At 31.1% G+C, this 22,547-nt stretch overlaps 5 protein-coding genes across 5 annotated transcripts; 3 read left to right on the top strand and 2 right to left on the bottom strand.

Annotated features, from left to right (window-relative positions):
- The first annotated feature begins 835 nt into the window (after positions 1-835).
- On the top strand, positions 836-2,345 carry LOC105622088 (carbonic anhydrase 3-like). The gene is made up of 7 exons (XM_012203522.1): positions 836-860; positions 943-1,074; positions 1,143-1,287; positions 1,548-1,653; positions 1,717-1,819; positions 1,893-2,029; positions 2,238-2,345. The coding sequence occupies exons 1-7, from the start codon at positions 836-838 to the stop codon at positions 2,343-2,345; spliced, it is 756 nt and encodes a 251-aa protein (XP_012058912.1).
- Positions 2,346-2,577: 232 nt separating this feature from the next.
- On the bottom strand, positions 2,578-4,458 carry LOC105622087 (MYCBP-associated protein-like). The gene is made up of 2 exons (XM_012203521.1): positions 2,740-4,458; positions 2,578-2,703 (listed from the first exon to the last, which is right to left on the bottom strand). The coding sequence occupies exons 1-2, from the start codon at positions 4,456-4,458 to the stop codon at positions 2,578-2,580; spliced, it is 1,845 nt and encodes a 614-aa protein (XP_012058911.1).
- A 797-nt stretch (positions 4,459-5,255) lies between these two features.
- LOC105622086 (carbonic anhydrase 1-like) lies at positions 5,256-6,683 on the top strand. The gene is made up of 6 exons (XM_012203520.1): positions 5,256-5,274; positions 5,395-5,580; positions 5,647-5,788; positions 5,862-5,967; positions 6,161-6,385; positions 6,498-6,683. The coding sequence occupies exons 1-6, from the start codon at positions 5,256-5,258 to the stop codon at positions 6,681-6,683; spliced, it is 864 nt and encodes a 287-aa protein (XP_012058910.1).
- Positions 6,684-6,820: 137 nt separating this feature from the next.
- On the bottom strand, positions 6,821-9,885 carry LOC105622085. The gene is given in 7 exon segments (XM_012203519.1): positions 6,821-6,995; positions 7,145-7,374; positions 7,577-7,866; positions 7,960-8,095; positions 8,097-8,139; positions 8,528-8,728; positions 9,599-9,885. Coding segments are annotated over 7 exon segments (1,362 nt in total).
- A 4,947-nt stretch (positions 9,886-14,832) lies between these two features.
- On the top strand, positions 14,833-19,953 carry LOC105622084 (homeobox protein engrailed-2-B). The gene is made up of 4 exons (XM_012203518.1): positions 14,833-15,223; positions 15,720-15,878; positions 19,463-19,566; positions 19,657-19,953. The coding sequence occupies exons 1-4, from the start codon at positions 14,833-14,835 to the stop codon at positions 19,951-19,953; spliced, it is 951 nt and encodes a 316-aa protein (XP_012058908.1).
- The last annotated feature ends 2,594 nt before the right edge of the window (positions 19,954-22,547 follow it).

Genomic DNA, 22,547 nt, shown 5'->3' with positions numbered 1-22,547 from the left:
TTTACTGAATTACATTAAAACTTTCTGTTTTACTTTATTAAATTTTAAATATATGTGGTAGATCGGGGCATTATTCAATCACAAAGATTCAAACTCTTAAAAGTACACCTAAATTAAAAAAATTTTGTATAATATTTTTAATGATTAAAACATAATGCATATTTTCAAATTTAATAAGTGTATTTAGTAAATATATATTCATTAGTTTTTAAGAAAAAATAAAAGTATATTTTTTAAGAAATAATTCAAGGTGGATATTATAAGTCACACAAAATAATAGGGTTATTCAAGAAATAACGGTGACAAAAATTGAAAAGTATTTTCAGTTAACTTACACATTCTTAGCATAGTCACTATATATTAATGAAATATAATTACAATTATTATAACATAGGCTCATAAAAAAAAATATCCTGTGCTGGGGTGGAGATTCAGCTATTCTTATGTATTTTGTATCACTGAATACGAATCTGACATCAAAATAGGACTATCTAGGATAAATGTATTCAATCTAGAGCGAAAAAATGATGAATTTTTTCCCATTTTGATCCATTTTTTATACTTAAGGCGATCTTAAATAATAAACAGGACTTCATGCCCTCTCAGATTTCTTTTTGATTATGGCAATATATGATATGGCTATGTAACTGTATAAATAATATACTGCATATAATATGTATAACTGCCAACTTCAAAAGTTAGTAACTTATCAGATTTATATTTAAATTAATATAAAATGGAAAATTACACATAATTTTAAAATAAATTTACATTTTGTATCAAATTTTCTACTTATATTTTGTTTCGCTGCAAATAATTTTTAATTAATACAGTAATGGCGAGTTATATAAAAATTACAGGTAAGTGAAACATTAAGAATAGTAGCAATATAAGGTTATGCGTGTTTTAAATTATATACTATATGGGAATATATTTTTTAAGATTTAAAATGTGGTCAGGCACCGATTGATTTAAACGATAAAATTGTGCGACGTACAAGATTTCCACCATTAATTTTAAATGGCCACTGGTTAAAGGATGGAAATGCAACTTTGTTTAATGACGGTAAAAAAGGTAACTTTATTAAAATAATTTTATTAACGTTATGTTACGATGATTAGATATTAAACTTTTTTTGTCAGCAATTATTTTTTTGAACGGCGATAGGATCCCATCAACAATATCTGGTGGGCCATTCATAAATAACGTATACGAATTTCATGATGCACATTTTCATTGGGGTGAAGATGATTGTAGAGGTGCTGAACATACGATCAATGGTACTTGGTAAGAATGCTTATCAAGTAACTTTTAATTTATGTAAAATATACAATAATGTAATTTATATGATATAATATAATTTATATTATAATACATAACAATGTAATTTATATGATACAATAATACACTTTAATTAATTTAAGAAAAACAATCTACAATAATATAATTAAAAAAATTGCATATATAACTTTATCTTGTTCGAGTTTGTTTTTTTTAGTGTAACTTTTAATATATATCATAATGAACTTTATCTGAAATTAACTTAGGTATTCCATGGAATGCCATTTAGTGCATTGGAATCAAAAATATCTTACTTTCGAAGAATGTTTAAAACATCGTGATGGTCTTTGCGTGTTAACTTATTTATTCTTGGTATATTGTTTATACATAATTATATTTTATTTTTTATTCATTATTAATAAATTCATTTCATAGGTTCAATCAGGATCCAATCAGTGGAACAATGTCAAATTTGAAAGAATCTCTGAAAATCTGAAATATATTCAGAATGCTGGCTCAGAGACAAATATTCCAGCAAGTTAATAATTCAATATTCAAAGAATAGAATGATATGATTTATAGCGTTTAAAATTTGATAATATTTTGTTTAGATTCTTTATCTTGGATGCGAGTAGCAACAGATTGTCCAAGTTATTATATATATCAAGGATCCCACAGTGGAGATTTTAATTTGGAATGCGCTACGTGGATTGTATTCCCAGTCATTATTCCTATACAATCTTGTCAAGTTAGTTATTTAATTTGAATTATTTATATCAAATATATGAACGACATAAAGATCACTTAAACATTTTTTAATAATTATCTTCTTTTATATATTTCTCATTATGATATTGATACAATTAATATTTGATACTTGTGGAACATTGATATTATTAGAAAAAAATATAATGATAAAACGCATATAATAAATACATAATTAATAAAACTTCCAGCTTAATGAATTCCGAAAATTAAAGGATAAAAATGGTGAATTTATAAAATTGAATTGGAGAAATGTTCAACCTTTACGAGGACAACAGGTATTTTTAGCTGTTTCTTAAGAAAAATTTATATATTGTTTTAAATTTAATAAACTACTACAGACCTAACATTTTTAATTTCTTATAACATTTTAACAGAAATTATCTAAAATAATTTTCCATTTTCGCAACATGCATAAATAAAAATAATCTCTTACATTATAATAACAAAATATGTACAATATATTTCGTATAAATTAATTATTAAAAGTTTCGAAGTTTATTATCTGTATTTGAAAATAGATATGATACGTTATATTTTAAACTTTAACTTTAACTCATTAAGTCTATGGAAAGAGTCAATACTGGCGCAAACTCGTTCTATTGCTTCCTCCAAAGCTTTATATATGCGAATAAAAAATATTTCTCTGTAAAGTTGTAAATTTAAACCGAAACTTTTATTTTCTTCTTGTACTAATATAGTTTCTGGTTGATCATTTAATGTTTTGTTACGTAGTTCTTGCAAAATGTTATTGGATATTTGAGACAAAGACGTCAATTTCTGTTTAACTTCTATCGACGTTGTAGGCTCTTCTCGTATTAGACTGTTTCTTTTCACAAGTTCGCTTTCATTTTCAAACAGATTCGCAAATGCGCATAAAATATTATACACAGCGTCATATTTATTATAATATTCAACATCGGATTCAAACAATCTTGGTCTAAGACTCTGCTTGCAAAGTTCGTTAAATCGGGCAAGCATGTCGCGTTTGTAGTTTGTATCTTCTATCTGTAAAAGAATATCTCGGAGAGAATCCAGCGACAAATTCCAGGTCAATGTGCTTTCATTGATTACATCAGAATATATTTTCTGTAATTGCATTACGATATTCGGATGATAATGATAACAGGAATTCAGAGAGGTAAACAGGTCATTTTGTGAAATTAACATCTTATAAGGGGGCTCTGGTGGCTCACTATGCTCTACTCTATCTAAGATTTCCTCAATAATCGAACGTATTGTTGAATCTCGAATGCAACGATTCAGATATTCGTCGATCATTTGGTGATCGATCAATTCTATATTTCGAGTATCGGTTGTATAGCCCCAGAATCGAAACATAAACGTCGAGGAATTTAATTTTGGATCCGTAATGAATCGCCAGTATTCGGTGAAAACTCCGCACGTTTTCGACCGATACCATACTTTGATTTTCACGATCTGCCCTGGAAGTATAAGTCCTTTCGTCTTGTTGAAGAAGAACTGACTGCCATATTTCTCAAAGAACATGCCATACATTGAAACGGGCGAGTATCGCCAGTGATATTCTATAACACGGGTTCCTTTATTTTCTAAGACGATCTCTTTTTCGATTTGTTCATCGGTCTTACTCGTAAAAGTCAGAGACCAAATAATAGGGTCGGTGTCCACTGGCTCCGTTTTTTTGAAGAGAGATTTCTGCCAGACGAATTCTCGGTCTTGAATCTTTAGAATCGCTGCCTGATCAGCGACCTTGTGAGACTCATCTTCAGATTCTGCAATAGTTATTAGCGGAATTTGTAGTAATGATACTTTCTTTTTCTTACAGCCCTTGAATACCCAATGTCCTTGAATAGCTAATGTTGCCATTTCTGGCTCCTTAGGCAATGCGATTTTTTCAGCAAGTTCGAGTTTACGCATCTTTAGATATTCGCTACGTTTCCAGAATTTCTCCCTTTTTTGAGGGACAAGATCACGTTCCTTTTTAATTAAGTCCGGTATTCCAACATGCATTAAATCCAAAGGAAGAGTCAAGTCCTTTTTGCTAAGAGTCAAGGATACTTTCGGTAGACAAGCATTGCCACGATCTGAAAGGAATTCGGGCGTTTTCCAAAATTCCGGTCCACCACGATACTTATCGGTGACTATGGGTATGGCAGTATATTCCATCAGGTTTTTCATTTCAACGAAAGAGCGAAAATTTTCCGAGGAATTTTGTAGCTGTTCGCCCTGCGAACGTCCGGTAACAAATTCGATGTAACGATTTTGCTTCTTATGGTCGGCGAGCCATTTCTTCCAATTTATGAAGCTATGATCTTCCGAAAAAGATGTATCTCCAGAGAGAAGGTTATCTCTAGTTGTTACAAGTGGTTGACGAACCCTTTTCCAAATTCGAGGCTGCTCAGGTTTACCGATTTTTCGCGCAAAATCCATTTTCAAATAACCAAAAGATTATTTCATACTTTGTTTACCTTTTATATTCAACCTTTTATATTCTTAGTCCTCTTGAATAAGAATCTAAATTTATTTTATGTACAAATCTGTTATTTTTAATTATAGTTGCCATACTTCTTCCTTTTTCTTTATAAATGAAGAAAATATTACCTTTTTTTCGTGATGCTAATTCATTATCTCAATGTCATATATCGATTTATTATTGTGACAGTTACGTTAAATAGATTAAACATGTAAGGTTATTAATAGGAATTTATCAAAAAAAATTTAAAAAATTTATTGAAGTTTTGAATTAAATTTATATTTCAATATTTAAATATTTAAATATTTAAATATTTAAATATTTAATTTAATTGAAAATTTTAATACAGAAAGAAACTTATTTTAATTTTAATTAAAAAAGATTTCTTTTCTAATTTTAGTAGGTGAATGGTATACATGTCACGCACACATATACACACACACACACACACACACACACACACACACCACGCGCGCGCGCACACATACATATGTAAATAAATAGTTTTAATATTATTAATTTACATCAGTAATCTATTAAAAAATGTATGATATAAGAAAATAAATAGTACAAATTTGGGGTCTCTTTTAAAAAAATTATTTTTATTTTAAATATGGAAAGTGCTCTATTATCGATGACGCTCAGTATCGATAAAATATTTGAAATGAAGTTCAGACGAAGCAAAATTGATGAAATGTTATATTGGAACATTTACATTTAAATTTATAAGTAATGCATATCACATGATATCAGCATGAATTCTTCGACAGAAGGTGGGATATATATATATATATATATTAAAGTTGTATTTTTTTATATGCCTAAAATACTTTTACTATTAAATGTCACTTTTTTATAATTATATATATATAAAATTATAAAAAAATACATAGATTCTCATGAAGACAACAAAGAAACGGTTAGATTTATACAGAACTTGGCTCATACCGATGGCAAGCTAAGATCACCAATCGATTTGAATATCAGTTATATGAAAGTCGTGAATCTAAATCCTATAGAGTGGGTCAATTATAATGTCACGCCAAAAAAATTAAAACTTAGCAACACTGGATATACTGGTAAAAAATGAGAGCCGTATCCAATGTGTTTACTTGTAGTAGAATAATTGCATTTATTATTTATAGTCATGCTTAGTGCAACATGGCATAAAGAAGAGCCGTATTTGTATGGTGGCCCTTTCGTCAGCAGTTATGTCTTTTCACAGCTTCATTTTCATTGGGGTAAAACTGATATGGACGGTAGTGAACACCATGTTGACGGTGGAAGGTTTATTTTTATTGTCTACTTTTTATAAATATTATTTATTTATTCTTTTAATTTAAACGTACTTTTTCTAAAGTATGCCAATGGAACTGCATGCGGTGCATTATAATAGTAATTACAAAACTCAAATAACGGCTCTTCGTCAACATGATGGTATCACTATATTAGTATATTTATTCCAGGTATTAAAAAAATATTTTTATTTATATTTATATTAGTTTATTTTAAATAAACTAATTCTATTAAGTAATAATTTTATATTAGAGTAGTTTTAGTACATAATTTTTTGACACATTTAAATGTGATTTGAGTAGAAATATGTCTTTAGATGTCAAGAAAATAATAGGTATATTTTAGAAATAATATTATATACAGCTGCAGGCAATCCCTAATCCACTTCTGGATGATATCATAAATACATTACCTTTTATCCAAGCAGCTAATTCTTCCATCCGTTTAATACCTTTTCCTATAATAAATATTATGCGATGCTTTCAACGTGATTACTTTGTTTACTGGGGTTCCATAACCATGACAAATATCAGAAATAGTGTACTTTGGTTAATAAGCAGAGAACCATTAGGAATATCCATTGATCAAGTAAATTATGTTGGAATAAGAATTATCAATGAACAGACTAAGGAATGATTAAATAAAATAATTGTCATGTAGTTAATTTTTTATCTCATAATAGTTGCTTTTATTTTTTAAGGTTGCAGAGTTTCGAACATTATGTGATGAACATAAAATGCCGATTTTAATAAATCGTCAGCCATTACAGGACAGAGGTAATAGAGACGTTTTCCACGTATGCCCTAGTGGATCTAGATATGCAACGCTTCTACCAATTTCACGTGATGGCGATGATAAATATATTCACCAAGACAGTGATAAATGATTTCTATTATTTATTACAATAATAAAATTCATAAACAATTCATAAATTAACTATTTCTCAATCATATTATTTATGAATCTCTCTAATCATGAAATTGTTTAATTTATAATTTTATTTTGAACTTTTTAATCGCGCATTTATTTCTTTTTTCTGCGACGCCTCTTAATCCTTTCATTCTCGAGATCGCATTCCGGATAGAAAGAGGCGCAATCGATTCCACCCAAGCCCAGAACGGATGCTTTCACAGAATCCAACATTGCCGACCATGGAGTTCTGTACAGCATTCTGCCCGACAACCAACTCATGCCCAAGCTGAAAAAGAGGGTGTCAATGTTACCGGTTTTGGGATATAATTACAAATTCGCCGACTAATGATATTACGTCGACTGATTCATGAGATGATAAAAATTTGTATTTCACTTTTTTTTAAGGTTTATATAATTATTGTTGAAATCTGTTACCTCCAAACGGGAATCCAAATTCTGCGATCATCTTTAGTTTCTTTAGAGTATTGATTATCTTCACATAGTATCCTGCGCAAACAATTACCAGAATCTGCTTCGGCAACCATTGCTGCTTCGATAGACCTCAAAACGCGATAGGATAACTCATTCAAGTCCTCGTTGCTAATGAGAGTTGAAGAAAGAGAAATCGTGGCTCTCTTCTTTCGCCTACTGCCGTTATTATTATCCTAAAATGTAACATTTTCAAACTTCTCCATCAAAGTTATGGCTCTTCTTTTGAATTAAATATTTTATTCTTGTTCTTATTCTTAAAAAAATATTTTAGAAAATAAGGACGTTTTTTAAATATAAATTTTTAAACATAATTTTCTTAATATATTTTTAAACATAATTTTTTAAATCTATTTTTAAACATAATTTTTTTAATACCGTAGCATTACATATAAGTTGAATAATGAATAATCCGAATGATAAGAATGCAAGCGCGGTGAGTGCAATTTCGAAGAATTCCTTGAGCGAGAGTTCATTGCTTTTTCCCTTGGAATAAGAATGTTTATGATCTTCATGGTCTTGATCTTGATGATGTGGGGCATAATAGTATTCTTCGTGAGCAGAAGGGAAGAAATCAGCATGATGTCCATAGTGGTCGCCATGATGATGGCCAAACAAAGATCCGTAATGGAAAGAATGACGTCCCGTTGATGATGATAGCATGTCATCTACTCGTAAGATATGTAAGATATGTAAATATCATATCTCACTAAGTCTTTCGTAATGCATTATGTTCTGTAATTGTTTTTTCAATTTCTTACCTTCGTGAGAAGGATCATAAATGCCCACTTTTCCGTTTGATTCTGGCAAAGGAGCTTGCATCGCGTATCCCGTCAACTCGCCATCGAATTCCTCAATATCGTCGTGCTGAACATCTTGCTTTTTTATTATTTTTTTTATGAGGCGCATAATGTCGATATATATCATTTAGTGTCGTCATTCTGTTGTATCATCATAGATACGTTAAAAATTAAAGATTTTTTTTTATGTTATATATTCCCTCCCTCTCTTTTTGTACATTATAGCAAAATTATAATTGTTATTTCAGAACTGGAATATATCTCTTAAATATGCCCTCCTTAAATATTTTTAATTAAATTTTAATTAAAAAATTTAATGAAATATTTATTTAAAAAAAATATTTTATGTTAAAAATTATAAATAAGTTGTTAAAGAAAAATATAAAGTTAAAGTTTTATAATACAAAAATTTAGTAGAAAAAAATAATTTTGTACAGTAACATTTAAATCTATCAGAATTACAAGTAAATGTCATTAGTTATACAAATATAATTTGAATTATAAATGATTTTAAAGTTTTTGCGTTTACCGTTGCAGCCACTTTTTATATTTCGTGCTTCCTTCATCCGCCAAAAGTTTATCGTGTACCGTAACATTGTCGTCGCCTAAGAAGTTGTGATTTAAATTGGTTGACAAAGATTCGGGATGTCGCTTTACTCTAGGAGTGCTCACTTCTTTAAAAATTTCTTCCGCTATGTAGCCGTGACAAAGATACTCATTCATTCTTTTCCTATAATATATTGACTTGTATAATATATTGATTAATATATTTTCCTATAATATATTTAATATATTGACTAATTTAATCTCAACATTGCACAACTAAATTTTCAGATTGATTCGTTACCATTTATGAGCTTTCTATAATAAATCATTACCTATGCTAAGTCTTAAGAAATTGATCAATTACAATCGAATATGAGAGGAATACTCAACTATAATTAGTTAATTTCTTATGACTTAAGAGAATCCTAAAACTGTCTGATTCAATTACCAATTAAACCATATAACTTTATGTAACCAATTACTTTTTCTCTCTTTTATAGATTCAAAAATCCTTTTTCAAAAGTGTGTTCAGATTCCCACCCGGGTTTATGTCATCCTTGTTTCGGTAAATAATAAAACTAGAGTAATATTGAGTGTCACTCGGGTGGGAATCTGAATATAGCCTATGATTAAAGTATGTGCATTAATACGTATCTGTGAAGTTTATGCCAAGAACGATAAAAAATTTTGAAATTGAGATCTTCTTTGCCATTTCTTAGTCCAATAGCGCTCTAGAGTCACGTCGTGTTTTATATAAAAGCTGTGCAATTTGTATTTACAAAATAGTAGTCCACAGACTAGTTGTTTGTACAAAGAAACAATATGGAGTTCTTAGAATTGGACTTAGACGTCTAATTAAAACATTATTGTTATACGAAAATTTATGTGTATGTATACGTGAGATATTGATACAGTATGTAATGATGGGTCAATGACACTTAAATAGTCTATATATAAGTTCTACTTACATTATGACTAATCGATTTTAGAATCCCCTTAAAGACTTAAGAATGGGTTTTCTATAATAAGTCATTAGATAATGACGTTACGTTACCTATGATATTCCATCTCATTTAAAGCTTTGTCAAAAGATCCATCTATGGTTTCGTTTATCACTGTTTTAGGAACATTGTTTTTGTACTGGTCACTAAATAAAAACGATCCAGGTAAAAGATCTACGGAAAGTATGTCGTTTTGATCGATGCAAAACTCGTTGCCATCGTAGTAACATTCTTGCGCCGATACCGTACAAATTATGAAAAAGATTTCCAAAATATATATTATTTTGTAAGCTCGTAATAAACGTTTTTCATCGCGTTCTGAAAAATTTTCTAGTGCCATTCTAGTTGTGCCACGAGACTGTCACTGAAGCGCGGAGATGACTGTGACTGAAGAGAAGGCGACACGCTCTTGTAATAATCTACTTGTCTGCTAGAAATAATTGCTTGAATCGTAACGCTGCCTAGGTTGCGTTATAACAGTTTTAAATACACCGAAAAAAAATAGTGAGTTCTCTTTCTCATCTGAATATATACAATATTAATAATTTTTCAAAACAACGATGTTTGAAAGTTAATAAGATCAGGAGAAAGGAAGTTTAATAATAAATAACTAAATTATACGTATATTATATATATAAAATAAAAAGATTGAATACATTTAAAATTTTAAATATTATACATTTATATTGTAATAATAAATTAATATTATTTTTAACTTATATATATAAAACTCACGGGAAAAGAAATATTCATAATTACATCGATCATTTGCTACAACAACACAACTAAAAAATTGTCATTTTTTAGTTATATTGTTGTAAGAAAAGAAAATGCAAACACAGAAAAGAAAAACATATATTTTAATAGACCGTACCTTTATTCTTCTAATTAGTTATCAAAATTGCATTTTAAAATTATTATTATAAAATTTTAATGATTCAAATACAGGATAAGGTAAGTTTTGACAAAGCGTTCGTATGTAGATAGAGCGGACTAAATTAAGTCGAAAAGTCTTCTACTATTTTGCAATTTTCGTAATAATGAAAGAGATATTCATTTCTAAAGATTGACGAATAAGTGGAATAAAAATCAACGAATAAGAAAATAACTTTAAGATTTCTTTCAGAGTTTGTTATGAAATATCTTAAAGATGTTTTTCTTTCTTAAAGATATTTCAAAATTATTTTATTCGTCAATTTTAGATATTCTGCTCATTAGATAACTAAAAAAAATTGCGAAAATTGTAAAGTGATAGAGAATTTTTCGATTCAGTTTGGTCCGTTTTATACACGTGCTTTATCAAAATTTACCGGACACCCTGTATATTTAAATTATTAAAATTTTATAATAATATTCAAATTTATTTTCTGAAAAACTTTGTCTTTTGAGTTGTGCCGCTGTTGTAACAAATAAGCGACATTATCAGAAAAACTGTATTATCCAAATTTTTTTTATTTCGAATTGTTATTAGAAAAGCTATAAAAATGATACCACGCCGATATTAAGAGATCGGAAGACAAAACACCCGCATATCTGCAAAAAGCGGGTTGTACATTTGTTTAGATTCATGACTAATCCCCTTGATTGGTGGCAGCACCCACCGATTTAATTCGTAATCCGACACTCATGATTAAATACGTTTATTAAAAACCACTTACAACGCTCTTATGAATGTTTCAAGAGCGGAGGGTCTGTCCGGGATGTCTGCCCGGTTCGAGGTGGTAAGACAGGGTAATGGGGCCTTTGTTCCCCTGGGAACGCGCTCACCTGTCTAATATCTCGCGAGAGTGGCTATATCTGTACACACACCAAAAGCGGCCAGTTATACTCCAAGCTTACTGAAAATTAATCGCGCAGTTTCGAAAGAATCCTCGCGTCTCTCGCGTCTCATCCTATCGTTTGAAATAAACGTTTTTCATGCGATTATTAATGGTGTCGTAGTCGCAAAACTACCGATGTATCAGACAAAAATATACGTAAAATTACATCTAGTTTTATTTATTGTTTATAAATATAATATTTAAAATTTTATTCAAAAATTATAATTAAAACTAATAACACAATGTAGAGGAAGAAAGACGAGAAAGTAGATTTGAACAAATATAGATTGAAATATTAAAATATTTATAATGTCTTAATCTTTCTTTTCTTCAAGTTTAATGCTTTTAAAATACAGTGTATGCTCCAGAATATTTTTAACGGGACACGAAGGATACGATTCTTTAATTATCAGTAGTCGAAGTTCGCACTTCCCCTTTTGCGTGAACGCAACCTGCGGTTTGTGCACGCGTGGGCTCACCCTCCTTTCTCAGGTGTTTGATTGATCGTTTCAATTACGTGGCGCAGCGTGCATCAAACGTGGGAGTAAACTTCACAGCGAGCAAATGGATCGTTTATTCGAAACATTTACGGATGAACGCTACTGTAGATGGCATATGAAGCAAATAAATCGCAAATAATCGCGCTTTATCCAAACACATGCTGATGCTTCGAACGTGCCAGATGAGAGCTGTGTTAATCGGATCGTGGTTTCAAACGAAATACCAGTAATTTTTATTTTGCGCGATCTCGTTATTTTTAAATTTCTATTTACTGTTTAAATAATTTTTAGAAAAAAGCACGTAACTATTGTATTATAGAAGATTTGGAAGGAAGGCTTAAATATTAGTTTCTAGGAAATAATGTCCATGGTCATAAATTAACGTGTGCGTTGACCATGTCATTACTTCCTCTCTTCGCACCTAAGACGCGCCTTAAGCGCATTCACTTCATGTATTTAAGATTCAATATTTGTCGCGATCGCAAGTACGTGTAAAATGTTCAACCCCATGTATAATCAGCATATGAAAAAGCGTGTACAACGCGAGACAAGTGAACGCAAATTCACGTCTAAGTAGAAATAACCAGCTCATCAATCGCAACAATAAAGGATTTCAGCGATTCATTGAATGATATCGAAATAATATTTAAAAAAAATTCGAATCAATTATTTTCTTTTTGTTATCTTATTTTAAATATGTCTTACAGAAAATTCTACGTAAATTTTAAAGATGCATCGCTCATTTCGAATCAAATCTCATGTTCTTTCATCTTTCACAAAAAACAGGAAACAATTCTTCCAAATAGTACAAGTTCTCTCAGTTAGTAGTTTAACATTAATACAAACTATAGTATTATTTATATTGTGAGATCAAAACTTTTTTTCAATATAATAGTTATGTTATCCAAATCTAAGTGGGAGTATTGAAAGGTTAATAATGACTGCGTTTTCAGAACACGACACTGCGTGTTGAGGTGTCTAATGTATATGAAAAGAATGATATACGCTCTTCTACAAAGACGAAATAACTCAGACGTGGATCGGGGAGAGGATCGATGACGGCGCGTGGTAGAAAGGGCTCACAATCGCCATTGGTCCTTTTAGCCGCGGAAGCGTGGAGCCGAGTGGATTTACGGCGCGCAAGGATGAACATTGAGATTGGCACGGGTAGCCCGGAGACTAATGGACGCGCCATTCGCGAAAATGGCCGCCACACCGTGCCCGTAAACAGAAATAGCACGATATGGTTCGGAAAGGACTATCATCAACAGTGGAAGTTGAAATCTGGAACATGCGACGCAAGCTATATCGTTTGCATTTCTATTTCGGAACTTCAAAAGTATTTTTTTGTAGAATTAATATTCATTTCAAATTATTGTCGAAAGATTTGTCTTCTTTTAAAAATTAAATTATAAATCTTTCAAATAATGATTCATGAATATATTGTTGTCAAATTAATTGAGATTTTTGCGCAAAATTTGGGTATTATAACCATTGACTTGTTGAATATTGCTACTGATAAATTGTAAAGTTTATTCATGAAATACAACTGTCAAGATGTAATAAAGAAATGTGACATTTCTGAAGTACAGTGAGAACCACTGCGCTTAGTTCGCTAAACGCGTGAAGAAGTGTTTTGCGGTACTTTTTCATGATGTTCTTCACGTGGCAGAAGCGTTTATCCATTGCTAAAGCGCGAACGGGAAAGAGAGAAGCGACCATCGTTTTACCGGCATAAAGTTTCGAGATAGAGGGGTCAAAGAAGGCGGGTTGCTGCGCGAGCATCCTGCGCATTTGGGACCAATCGGAGATCCACCTTTTGATCCCAGATGAGCCCTTTTTCGCTGCGGCAAAATTCGCTAGTGCGCAAGCCGAATCGTCGAGCTCAAGCACTTTTTTTGGAAAGAACCATAAAACGCATGAATGCCTCGATAAAATAGGAGTATAGAAGATCCATGGTATGAATTTATAAAATTATCCTGTATCGATCATATCGATAGAAAACACGATATCTTAATAGAAACAGTAATGAAACAGAAATGGGATTGATTAAAAAAGTAACAGACTTTTTTTTATAATATATTGTATGTGTAAATAAAATATATATATTAAAGTGGCAAAAGTTAAAGAAATGTAAGCTTTCGATGTTACATGTATAACTTTAATGAAGACCATAAATAATCACATCAGACGATTGATATTAAAATTTTAAATCCCGTAAATATAATTTGTGTATTTAATTCTTAATATATTGATATATTTATTAATAAAGATATCATTATATATTAAATCATGTTTAATAATGAATTTTACGGATCACTCAGTCGCATAAAAAGAAAGGCAAAATATTTCACAAATGGTGTGATTAGAAAGCTATTAGTTCTAAAATAGGAAATCTGCTATAAACCGCCGCGATCCTGCGATCCCTACTCCGATCAGAAAGATATCGGGTAAGTGGGGGTTTTCCGAGGTGCGAGATATTCTTCCAACCTCACGGGATGACCTTCCTGTGGGAAGCTGGTGGGGATGTTGGGAGATCCTTCTCTGGACCATAGACACGTGCCACTTGTCATACTTTCGGAAGTACTTGCTTTCGGACGGTTCGAAAGGAGATTAGTACGAAATCAGGTGTGATCGATCAAAGAAGAAACATGTGTTAAATCGCTTACAGCTGACTCAGCTAGATGTTTTTTGCTGTACAAAATATTTCACCAATTAAAAAATCATTTGATTTCAATACGCGACGGTAAATAATGATACAGCAGACTGTAATTGAGTCAAAACCTATATAAATAATTTTTATTAATAACTGTGAAATCTAAAGAAGAAAGAAACGTGAAAAAAATCATTGGATTACTTTGTTATTAAATGTAAGTGCGTGAATTAAAATTATTATTGGAACGTATGCTGTCGTCCGAGTGAAATCAAAATCGTCTATTGTAGTAGAGCTCGATGATTTTTCACAAGATGGAACTCTATCAAAACCGCGAGAAAATGAACGATGCCGTTTATGATCTTCGCCGAACACGATCGCTTCCGAGTGAAAATGAAGCATTTTCAAATAACATGGAAAGAGGCTGCATATCACCGACTATCAATCGAGAATCTATCGAGTATGCATCCGATTCCAGCTGCGAGGGTTATAGGGAATTTCAGAAACAACAGATCGAAAGAAGAAATTCATCCCCAATTGCAGCGTCCAGTGCTTTCACTATTGACAGTATTCTCGGGAGAAATGAGAAAAGAGAAATTTCGAGAATAAATAATTCTGGTGATAAAGAGGAAGATCAAGACGATACGGATGACAGGATAGAGGGACATTTTGTCAAGCCAACAGCGATACCAGCCACACGTTCTGGTATGTAAAACATGAGAAACATCAGAAAATTAGATTATTACCCAAAAAATTTTTGTATTTATATAAAAAAATAAAATAATTTAAAAAATAAAATAATTTTAATATTAAGAATATTCGATACTTTTGAAGTTCTATCTTCTTAGTTTTAATTTAGGAAAATATAATATAAAACATACCATAAAATAAATTCCTGCAAATCCATAAATAAATAAAATATTTATGTAGGTATAAATTACGTTAGTCGATTTTTATTTTAAGATCGTCCTAAATAATAATAATATAATTTTAATTAAAATACTTCTTAAGATGTCATAAGTCAATTATTATATATAGCCAATTACGGTCTTACATACTATAAAAATTAAGTATGAATACTGGCCATTGTATATTGTCTTAAAATGTTGACAATAAAGAATTCTTTAAGATATACACGGAAGCAAATATTTATAAGATAAGATGTACGATTTCATAAATACAATGCAATATAATTTAATAGATATAGAAGGGAGTTTGTATACTCATGCGGGATTGCCGTATTCCGAAGGTGCATTATCTGATCCCTCGGCATATTCTGCAACATCACTCGCATCAGCTTCATTACTATATAGTAGCTGGTTTGCTCAAACAAAGCCTGGACAGCTGTTTGGTTTACAAGGTAAGATCAGACTTTTAGAATTTAATTTAGTTTCTATCAAAGTATATCGAATCTACTCGATATAAATAATCTTGTTTGAAAATACTACAGCTTTTCTTTAAATCCAATAGAATTTATTTCTCGAAAAATTCAATGCATTAGAAATAAAATCTAGTACACACACATCTCTCAAATCTGCCTGATTTTGGAAGTATTCAAAATGCTATCAATTAATTACAACAAATACGATGGAAAAATCTTCGCTATGCTAGAAAGCGTCTTCGTGTCTGAGGCACTAACGCTTTCGAAGAATCGCGACGACAAAGGACTCTAATTATTATCCACTCGTAATAACTTACCACCGTAATTCTATTTTCGCGCACAATACCGAGAGAGGTGTGAGATGGGCACCCTCTTTCTCGGCCTCAACGAATATTGGATATTATACGAGGCGCCTGCGATAACAGCTTTTCGACACGCGAGGCACACATCAGTGGCCCAGTTGTTGAATACCCTTGTTTTTGACATGCTACTAGCGAAATATTAATATTTAACCGCGTAAAAATCGCATCGTTAATCAAATTTTATGGTATTGTATTTTTTCTAGCATTCAACTCTATGTAAAATTTCAGAATTTTATTATTCTATTGAAAATTTCTATCACTCTTTTAAATTCTGATTAATATTTATTTATAAGTAATATAATTATAATATTACAGATTTGCCACACAATTTTGTTAAATCTATAATAATCTATATAAAGCTGTAGAAAAATTGCCATATTATATGTAGGAAAATAATTTTGTTGAAGCATAATAATTTAGCGAGATATCGATCTGAAAATAATTTTGTTGGACCATCAAAATATTTATGTGGGAAACTCAAACATGACAAGCAATGCTGCAAAAAGTTTTGATATTTTAGCAAGTATTTCGAGCATCCTATATAATATTATTTTGATAGTCTAACAAAATTATCTTCAGATCTGTATCTAGTTACATTTTTAGATATTTCAGCAAAACCATTCATTCTTTGCGTGCGTCAATTTTTAGTTAAAATCCCGAATAGTTCATGATTCTGCGATAAGATTAAAATCCGCCATAGCGTTGTTTCTCCCTTTTCGGCTACTATCCGCCATACTGTTAGAAGCCCATTTATCAGCACCGTCTAACTATCTTCCACGAAGGTGTTAAATGTCTCTGTACACTCATAAATCTTGGTCTCGCCGGTTCTTCTTCTTCTTCGTCATCGTGCGTATTCTTCTTTCCGGTCATCAGCAGTTTTTCATTTCTGAGAATGAGATCATCTCATCGATTGTGTTCATTATATTTATAATCAAACTTACTGTCCTGCATAGTTTAATATAGGTTATGCAATAAAACGACATTCGATTTTTTAGGAATTAAATTCAACTAAATTTCTCATGTTTAATAAACATATCACGTGTGTTTAATAGACGTGCCTTCTGCTGCTGGAAAAATGTTAGATAAATAGATATTATAGCTGTTATTAAAGAAACAAAGCATTTCTTAAACATTATTTGCACGGTATACATTGCACTAGCAAGTTTCCTATTAAACATAAAATTATGTGTATTGAAACATTTAAAATCTCTAAAACCTACTGCGAGCTTCGAATTTGCATAATAGTTAACACAACGTTATAAATTAAATGAATCGATATACTTTAGTTATAGTTAGATCTTTTTTGAATTGGAAAAGAACACCGAAGTTTAACTTAAGGTTAAAAAACAGTGAGATGTTTTTAAAATGTGCAAATGAAATCCGATTTTTTTCGCTTAAAATGCAATTTATCTAAAATTATCTGAGATAAATTTTTTTATATAAAGTATAAATATGCTAACTGTTCTCCGTAAGATAAAAACTGTTCTCCGTAATAAAACTTAACTGTTCCCTGTAGTTGTAGAAACGCTGGAAGGGTAAAAACGTAAAGGTCTTGTACAAATACGCAACATTTATTTGTTGACTTGTCGTGTAAGGGCCGCTCGGCTAACTGATGATTAAACACAAGAAAGGAGCAAAAAGAGTTCCTATTTCTATGTAAAAACATCGCAATCTTGAGTATCTTGTTTCTCGTATACTTCATCATGTATTGTGCTTTTTCAGAATTCGAACAGATTGTCAATGAGAAAAAATTATTGTGTTATAAACAATATGTAACCCATTTTAACATTATTCTCATATTTACAATGCAGCGTTTCTAAATTAATTATATTCTTTCTTACGTCTGTAAGTATATAAATTATAAAAATATTATAGAAATAAAAAAATAACGAAATTATGATCAAAAATTCAATCAAAAAATATTCTAAAATAAATAATTGTGGATTCTCTCTCTTTTTTAAATGATTTAGCAAATAAATAATATTTGAATGATTTAGCAGATAAATAATATTCTTGTAATATAATTTTAAATTTGAAAGTAAAATAGAAAAGAATTGTATATTTACTTAGTTCAGATATAGTAATACCAGAATAGTTGTTACTTTAAAATGCTGCATTGTGCTTCAGTATTTATTTCTAGCACAAATTATTCATGAATATTTGCTAAAGTGGTTAATATCATCCTATTATTTTAGTGCAACTAATTACGTTATAATGTCTTATATATGCTTTTCAAAGGAAATGTGTAGTACTTCTTTGCACTACGATGATAATCGCATCCAAACGTTCTCCGTCATAAACTGTTTGCACAACTTGTTACCGCTTCGCCTCGATGATGTTGACTGTAGGATGTCACACATTCTGCAAACAGTCCTACACGTTTCAGAAATGTTCAGTGATCCTAGACAGGACTCGACGGATGGTGCCTCGAAATCCTGAAGTGATAATTGAGCACGAGCTGGCGAAGTTAGTTGTACAATTAAGACACGCGATTAGAATATTAAATTTTGATTATCGCGACAATAAATCTCCGAAAATGCCAGCGTCAGAAACTGTCAAAGGACTTAAGGGACTCTCATGTAATTAGCAATGACTAAAATCGATTCCGCGATTACGTAAAACATAAATTGACAACTTTACATCAATATTATAATTTTCAAAACAGTACATCCCAGAAAAAATATTTTATATATATATATATATATATATATATATATATATATGAACATATTTTATATATAATTGTATATAAAATATGTCAATTTTTTAATTATATATAATTATATATATTTTTATATAATTATATACAATTATAACATGAAACTTTTTTTTTTCGGGAATGTAATATGATTTCAAAATAGTTGTTGAGTAAAAAATTATATATTGATATCGTATTATTTAACTTGTGTTCTGCGAGGCGATATTGATCTAGTTTATATCGTGATACGAGTACTATACAACTAGTAACTTTTTATTAAATTATGTTAATTTCAGCGATATATATAAACATATACATGATATGAATATTTAGTTAATTATTTTGATGCATATTGTACTAATTTAATATATCATTCTTTAAATATATTGTTGAAATTGAGAGAATTTAATAGAAAATTATTAATTAATACGCGTATCAAATGCTCGGTGTAAAAGGGATCCAGTAATTGCTAGTACGATGAGATAAGGACTGATTATTTTTAGCACCTAAACCGAGTGGCAGGAGATCGAGAAAACCAGGTATCGATCGGAAACCGCGTCAAGCTTACAGTGCAAAACAGCTGGAGAGACTTGAAGCGGAGTTTAAGGTATGACTTGCGGTTTTCCTAATTCCTATTGTTCATGCGACCAATTCATTGACATTATAATTTCTTTCCATACATGTTTGGTCCTCGTAGATTGACAAATATCTTAGCGTGAGCAAGCGGATGGAGTTGTCCAAGTGTTTGAATCTCACCGAGGTGCAAATCAAGACGTGGTTCCAGAATCGCCGCACGAAGTGGAAGAAGCAGCTCACGTCCAGATTGAAGATCGCGCAAAGGCAAGGATTGTTTCCACCGACGTATTTCCCGACTACCCAGTATCCTCTTCTGCCGTACTATGCGGCGCCTTTGATGTTCGGCACCCCTTTGTCGGACGACGCGAATTCTAGCTTGCCGACCCGATCCGCTGTATCGTCTTCGGATACGGTCTGACGCAGTACAGACTCGAACTACTTGGTCGATCGTCGGCCATACAATTGCGAAGTGCAATAAGACCTTCCGTTGGCTACTGCAAAGTTCTCGGTGTTGCTCTTTCTTTTTTGTTTATTTATGTTACCTTATATTCTCATTTATATTTAGACACCGTTGATATAATTGTAAGAAATCTGCATTGTAAAAGTGTAAACTGCAAAGTGACTTCTTTAAGATTTCTCGATATTATTGAAACTTTGTTGTACATGAATGATGATTATATATTTACGTTATAGTTACGTTAAGTGTGCAAAAATTTTGGATCAAGACATGCTCTGAATTCATTCGTGACTTTCTGCAATAGCGAAGCAAGATTATTCTTTAAATCTCATGGAGTGAAATCTCTCGAAGAGACTGAAAATTTAGCCTATCTTGAAAAAAAGAGTGAAAATACGGCTACTTTTGTTTAAGAGTTTCACTCTTTTTAAAGTGAGATTTACTCTTTTGGAATGAGACTTACTCCGAAGGAATAAAATCTCAATTTTTTGGAGTGAAGTTCTGTCATCTACTCTAGTATTACATTCTAAAAAAGAGATTTCTTTGGAATAAATATCATTCCAAAGGAGTAAATCCCATTTTAAAAAGAATGAAAATGTGCCACTTTTGAACAAGAATGGCCATATTTTCACTCTTTTTTCAAGACAGGCTAAATTTTCAATCTCTTCGTGAGATTCCATGAGAGTATATTTGAATAAAAATTGCATAGGTGATTTATTCAAATTATCAGTTATTCCTTAGATCGATTATTTTTGTTGTATATAAAGTGATAATTGTAGAATTATGTAACTTACGAGGATATGAAAAATAGATGACTGAATTTACTCATAATATTTTTCAGTAACAGAACAAGATTGCGTTCTGATGACGTAGGAGATAGTAAATCCAAATTACGATATATATTATTTTAAATCGATTTCGTTTTATACGTAATGATTACGGATTTATGTAACGCATACGGAAAAATGTGTGAAAGAGATAGACGAATTTATTTGCTCCGAATTTACTTTACTCCGAATTTACTTACGACTTTACACATTTCCGGCGAGACGAGATTCCATCCAAGCGGCAGTCATGCAAGTGACGTGGAAGCGACACAAACGGCTGTATGAAAATACTATGTAGGGAATATATGAAAAGTAATATGGAAACGCTATGGAAATGACATTGATACAGACGAAGTGCCCAACGTCTCACGTTTTTTTTTCTCTTCCAAGCGGCCGTTAAGAAAAGCCGTGCTCATCCTCGAAGAATTTATGAAACAAGGCACAAAGAAGCAGTTTAATTGAAGGATTTAAGGGAATTGCGCGAGGAAAAAAATGTACCTCATCGTCTTTAATAAAGAGCGAGATAAAGAGCTAGGAAATTTCTTATCGTCCGTCAAATTACATGACGAAGTATTACGAAGGATGCAAGGAGGATAAGGAGACTGTGCTCAATGAAATAATTATATGTACGTAAGATTCTGATTCGAACTATTATACATAATTTAGCGTTTTCCGCTTACATGCGCGCAAATGGAACAAAGCTTACGCGGCAGGGTATAATTTATCGACGAGCAGATACGGGCTAAGCCACAGAGCATTACATGTGTTATCGAAGTGATTCGTATGCACTGTGCAATTCAAATATACACTCGAGTTAGGGTCGCGCATCTCTATATAAAGTTTATTGGAGAGCTGCAGTAATGTAACTTAAAAATGAAAGAGGCATATTGTGAATTATCAAACAAGGAAAAAACGTAAAATAGTATCGAGAGAAAAGCCCCTATGAATAAGTAATTTCGCTGCGTCAATAAATGATATTCTATCGAAAGCCTTCTTTCTCTTTGACGAAGTAATACACGACGAGTTACTTTTGCTTAAATCTTGCAAAAATGCGAAGGAACAAAATCTGATGGGAAAAATGCAAGAATAGTTACAATCAACAAAAAGTCTGATGTAGTCGCTTAAGTGTAACAGTGGAGTGGTATAAAGGAAAGTTAACACTAGAAATGCTAAACGGTCATTATTGACAGTTTTAACTTTTTAGATTAATATTATATTTTTTTGTGTAAAAGAATTCTGAAATTTTTTTACTTTTGAATAATTAGTCCTTTATATTGATGAAATATTTGGTCTTTCATTACTTTCTTCATTTTTATGGTAACTTATGATTTTTAAGGTTTTTCATTTTCTAGTTAACTTGAGGTTTAAGCCTGAGATACAATTGAAAAACAATAGGAGCAGGTGATAACAAATTTCAATCTATTAGAGACTATGTATTCTCAGAAACTATGTATTCTCATATACATAGTTTCTGACAGATTGAAATCTGTTTCTATTGCCAATGTTTTTCAATCATTTATGTGACTTCAGACTTAATTTGTTTATGCCCGTTTCTACCAAGATAGTTTAATTTTAATTTTGATTCAACTAAATCATATTTTTCTAATTTTACGAATTAGAAAACTATGAAGACTCTATAACAGAATCTGGCTATAAGATGATAAATTTTTAATTGACCCGTTGTTTTTAGACAAGTTCAGTTAGAATGAGATAACATCTATAAAAGGAGAC

The sequence above is a fragment of the Atta cephalotes genome, assembly GCF_000143395.1.
Source record: "Atta cephalotes unplaced genomic scaffold scaffold00039, whole genome shotgun sequence".
Classification (NCBI taxonomy): Eukaryota; Metazoa; Arthropoda; class Insecta; order Hymenoptera; family Formicidae; genus Atta; species Atta cephalotes.
Note: the sequence above shows the minus strand (reverse complement) of the source record. Positions and strands in the feature narration are given on the sequence as shown.

Coding starts and splice junctions, on each gene's coding strand:
- LOC105622084 (XM_012203518.1), top strand. CDS start 14,833: ATGGAACTCTATCAAAACCGCGAGAAAATGAACGATGCCGTTTATGAT. Junction 15,224..15,719: donor GATACCAGCCACACGTTCTG/GTATGTAAAACA, acceptor ATAATTTAATAG/ATATAGAAGGGAGTTTGTAT. Junction 15,879..19,462: donor ACAGCTGTTTGGTTTACAAG/GTAAGATCAGAC, acceptor GATTATTTTTAG/CACCTAAACCGAGTGGCAGG.
- LOC105622086 (XM_012203520.1), top strand. Junction 5,581..5,646: donor TAGCAACACTGGATATACTG/GTAAAAAATGAG, acceptor TATTATTTATAG/TCATGCTTAGTGCAACATGG. Junction 5,968..6,160: donor TATTAGTATATTTATTCCAG/GTATTAAAAAAA, acceptor TATTATATACAG/CTGCAGGCAATCCCTAATCC.
- LOC105622088 (XM_012203522.1), top strand. CDS start 836: ATGGCGAGTTATATAAAAATTACAG. Junction 861..942: donor GAGTTATATAAAAATTACAG/GTAAGTGAAACA, acceptor ATATTTTTTAAG/ATTTAAAATGTGGTCAGGCA. Junction 2,030..2,237: donor TTCCTATACAATCTTGTCAA/GTTAGTTATTTA, acceptor TAAAACTTCCAG/CTTAATGAATTCCGAAAATT.
- LOC105622087 (XM_012203521.1), bottom strand. CDS start 4,458: ATGGATTTTGCGCGAAAAATCGGTAAACCTGAGCAGCCTCGAATTTGG. Junction 2,704..2,739: donor ATCAACCAGAAACTATATTA/GTACAAGAAGAA, acceptor GGTTTAAATTTA/CAACTTTACAGAGAAATATT.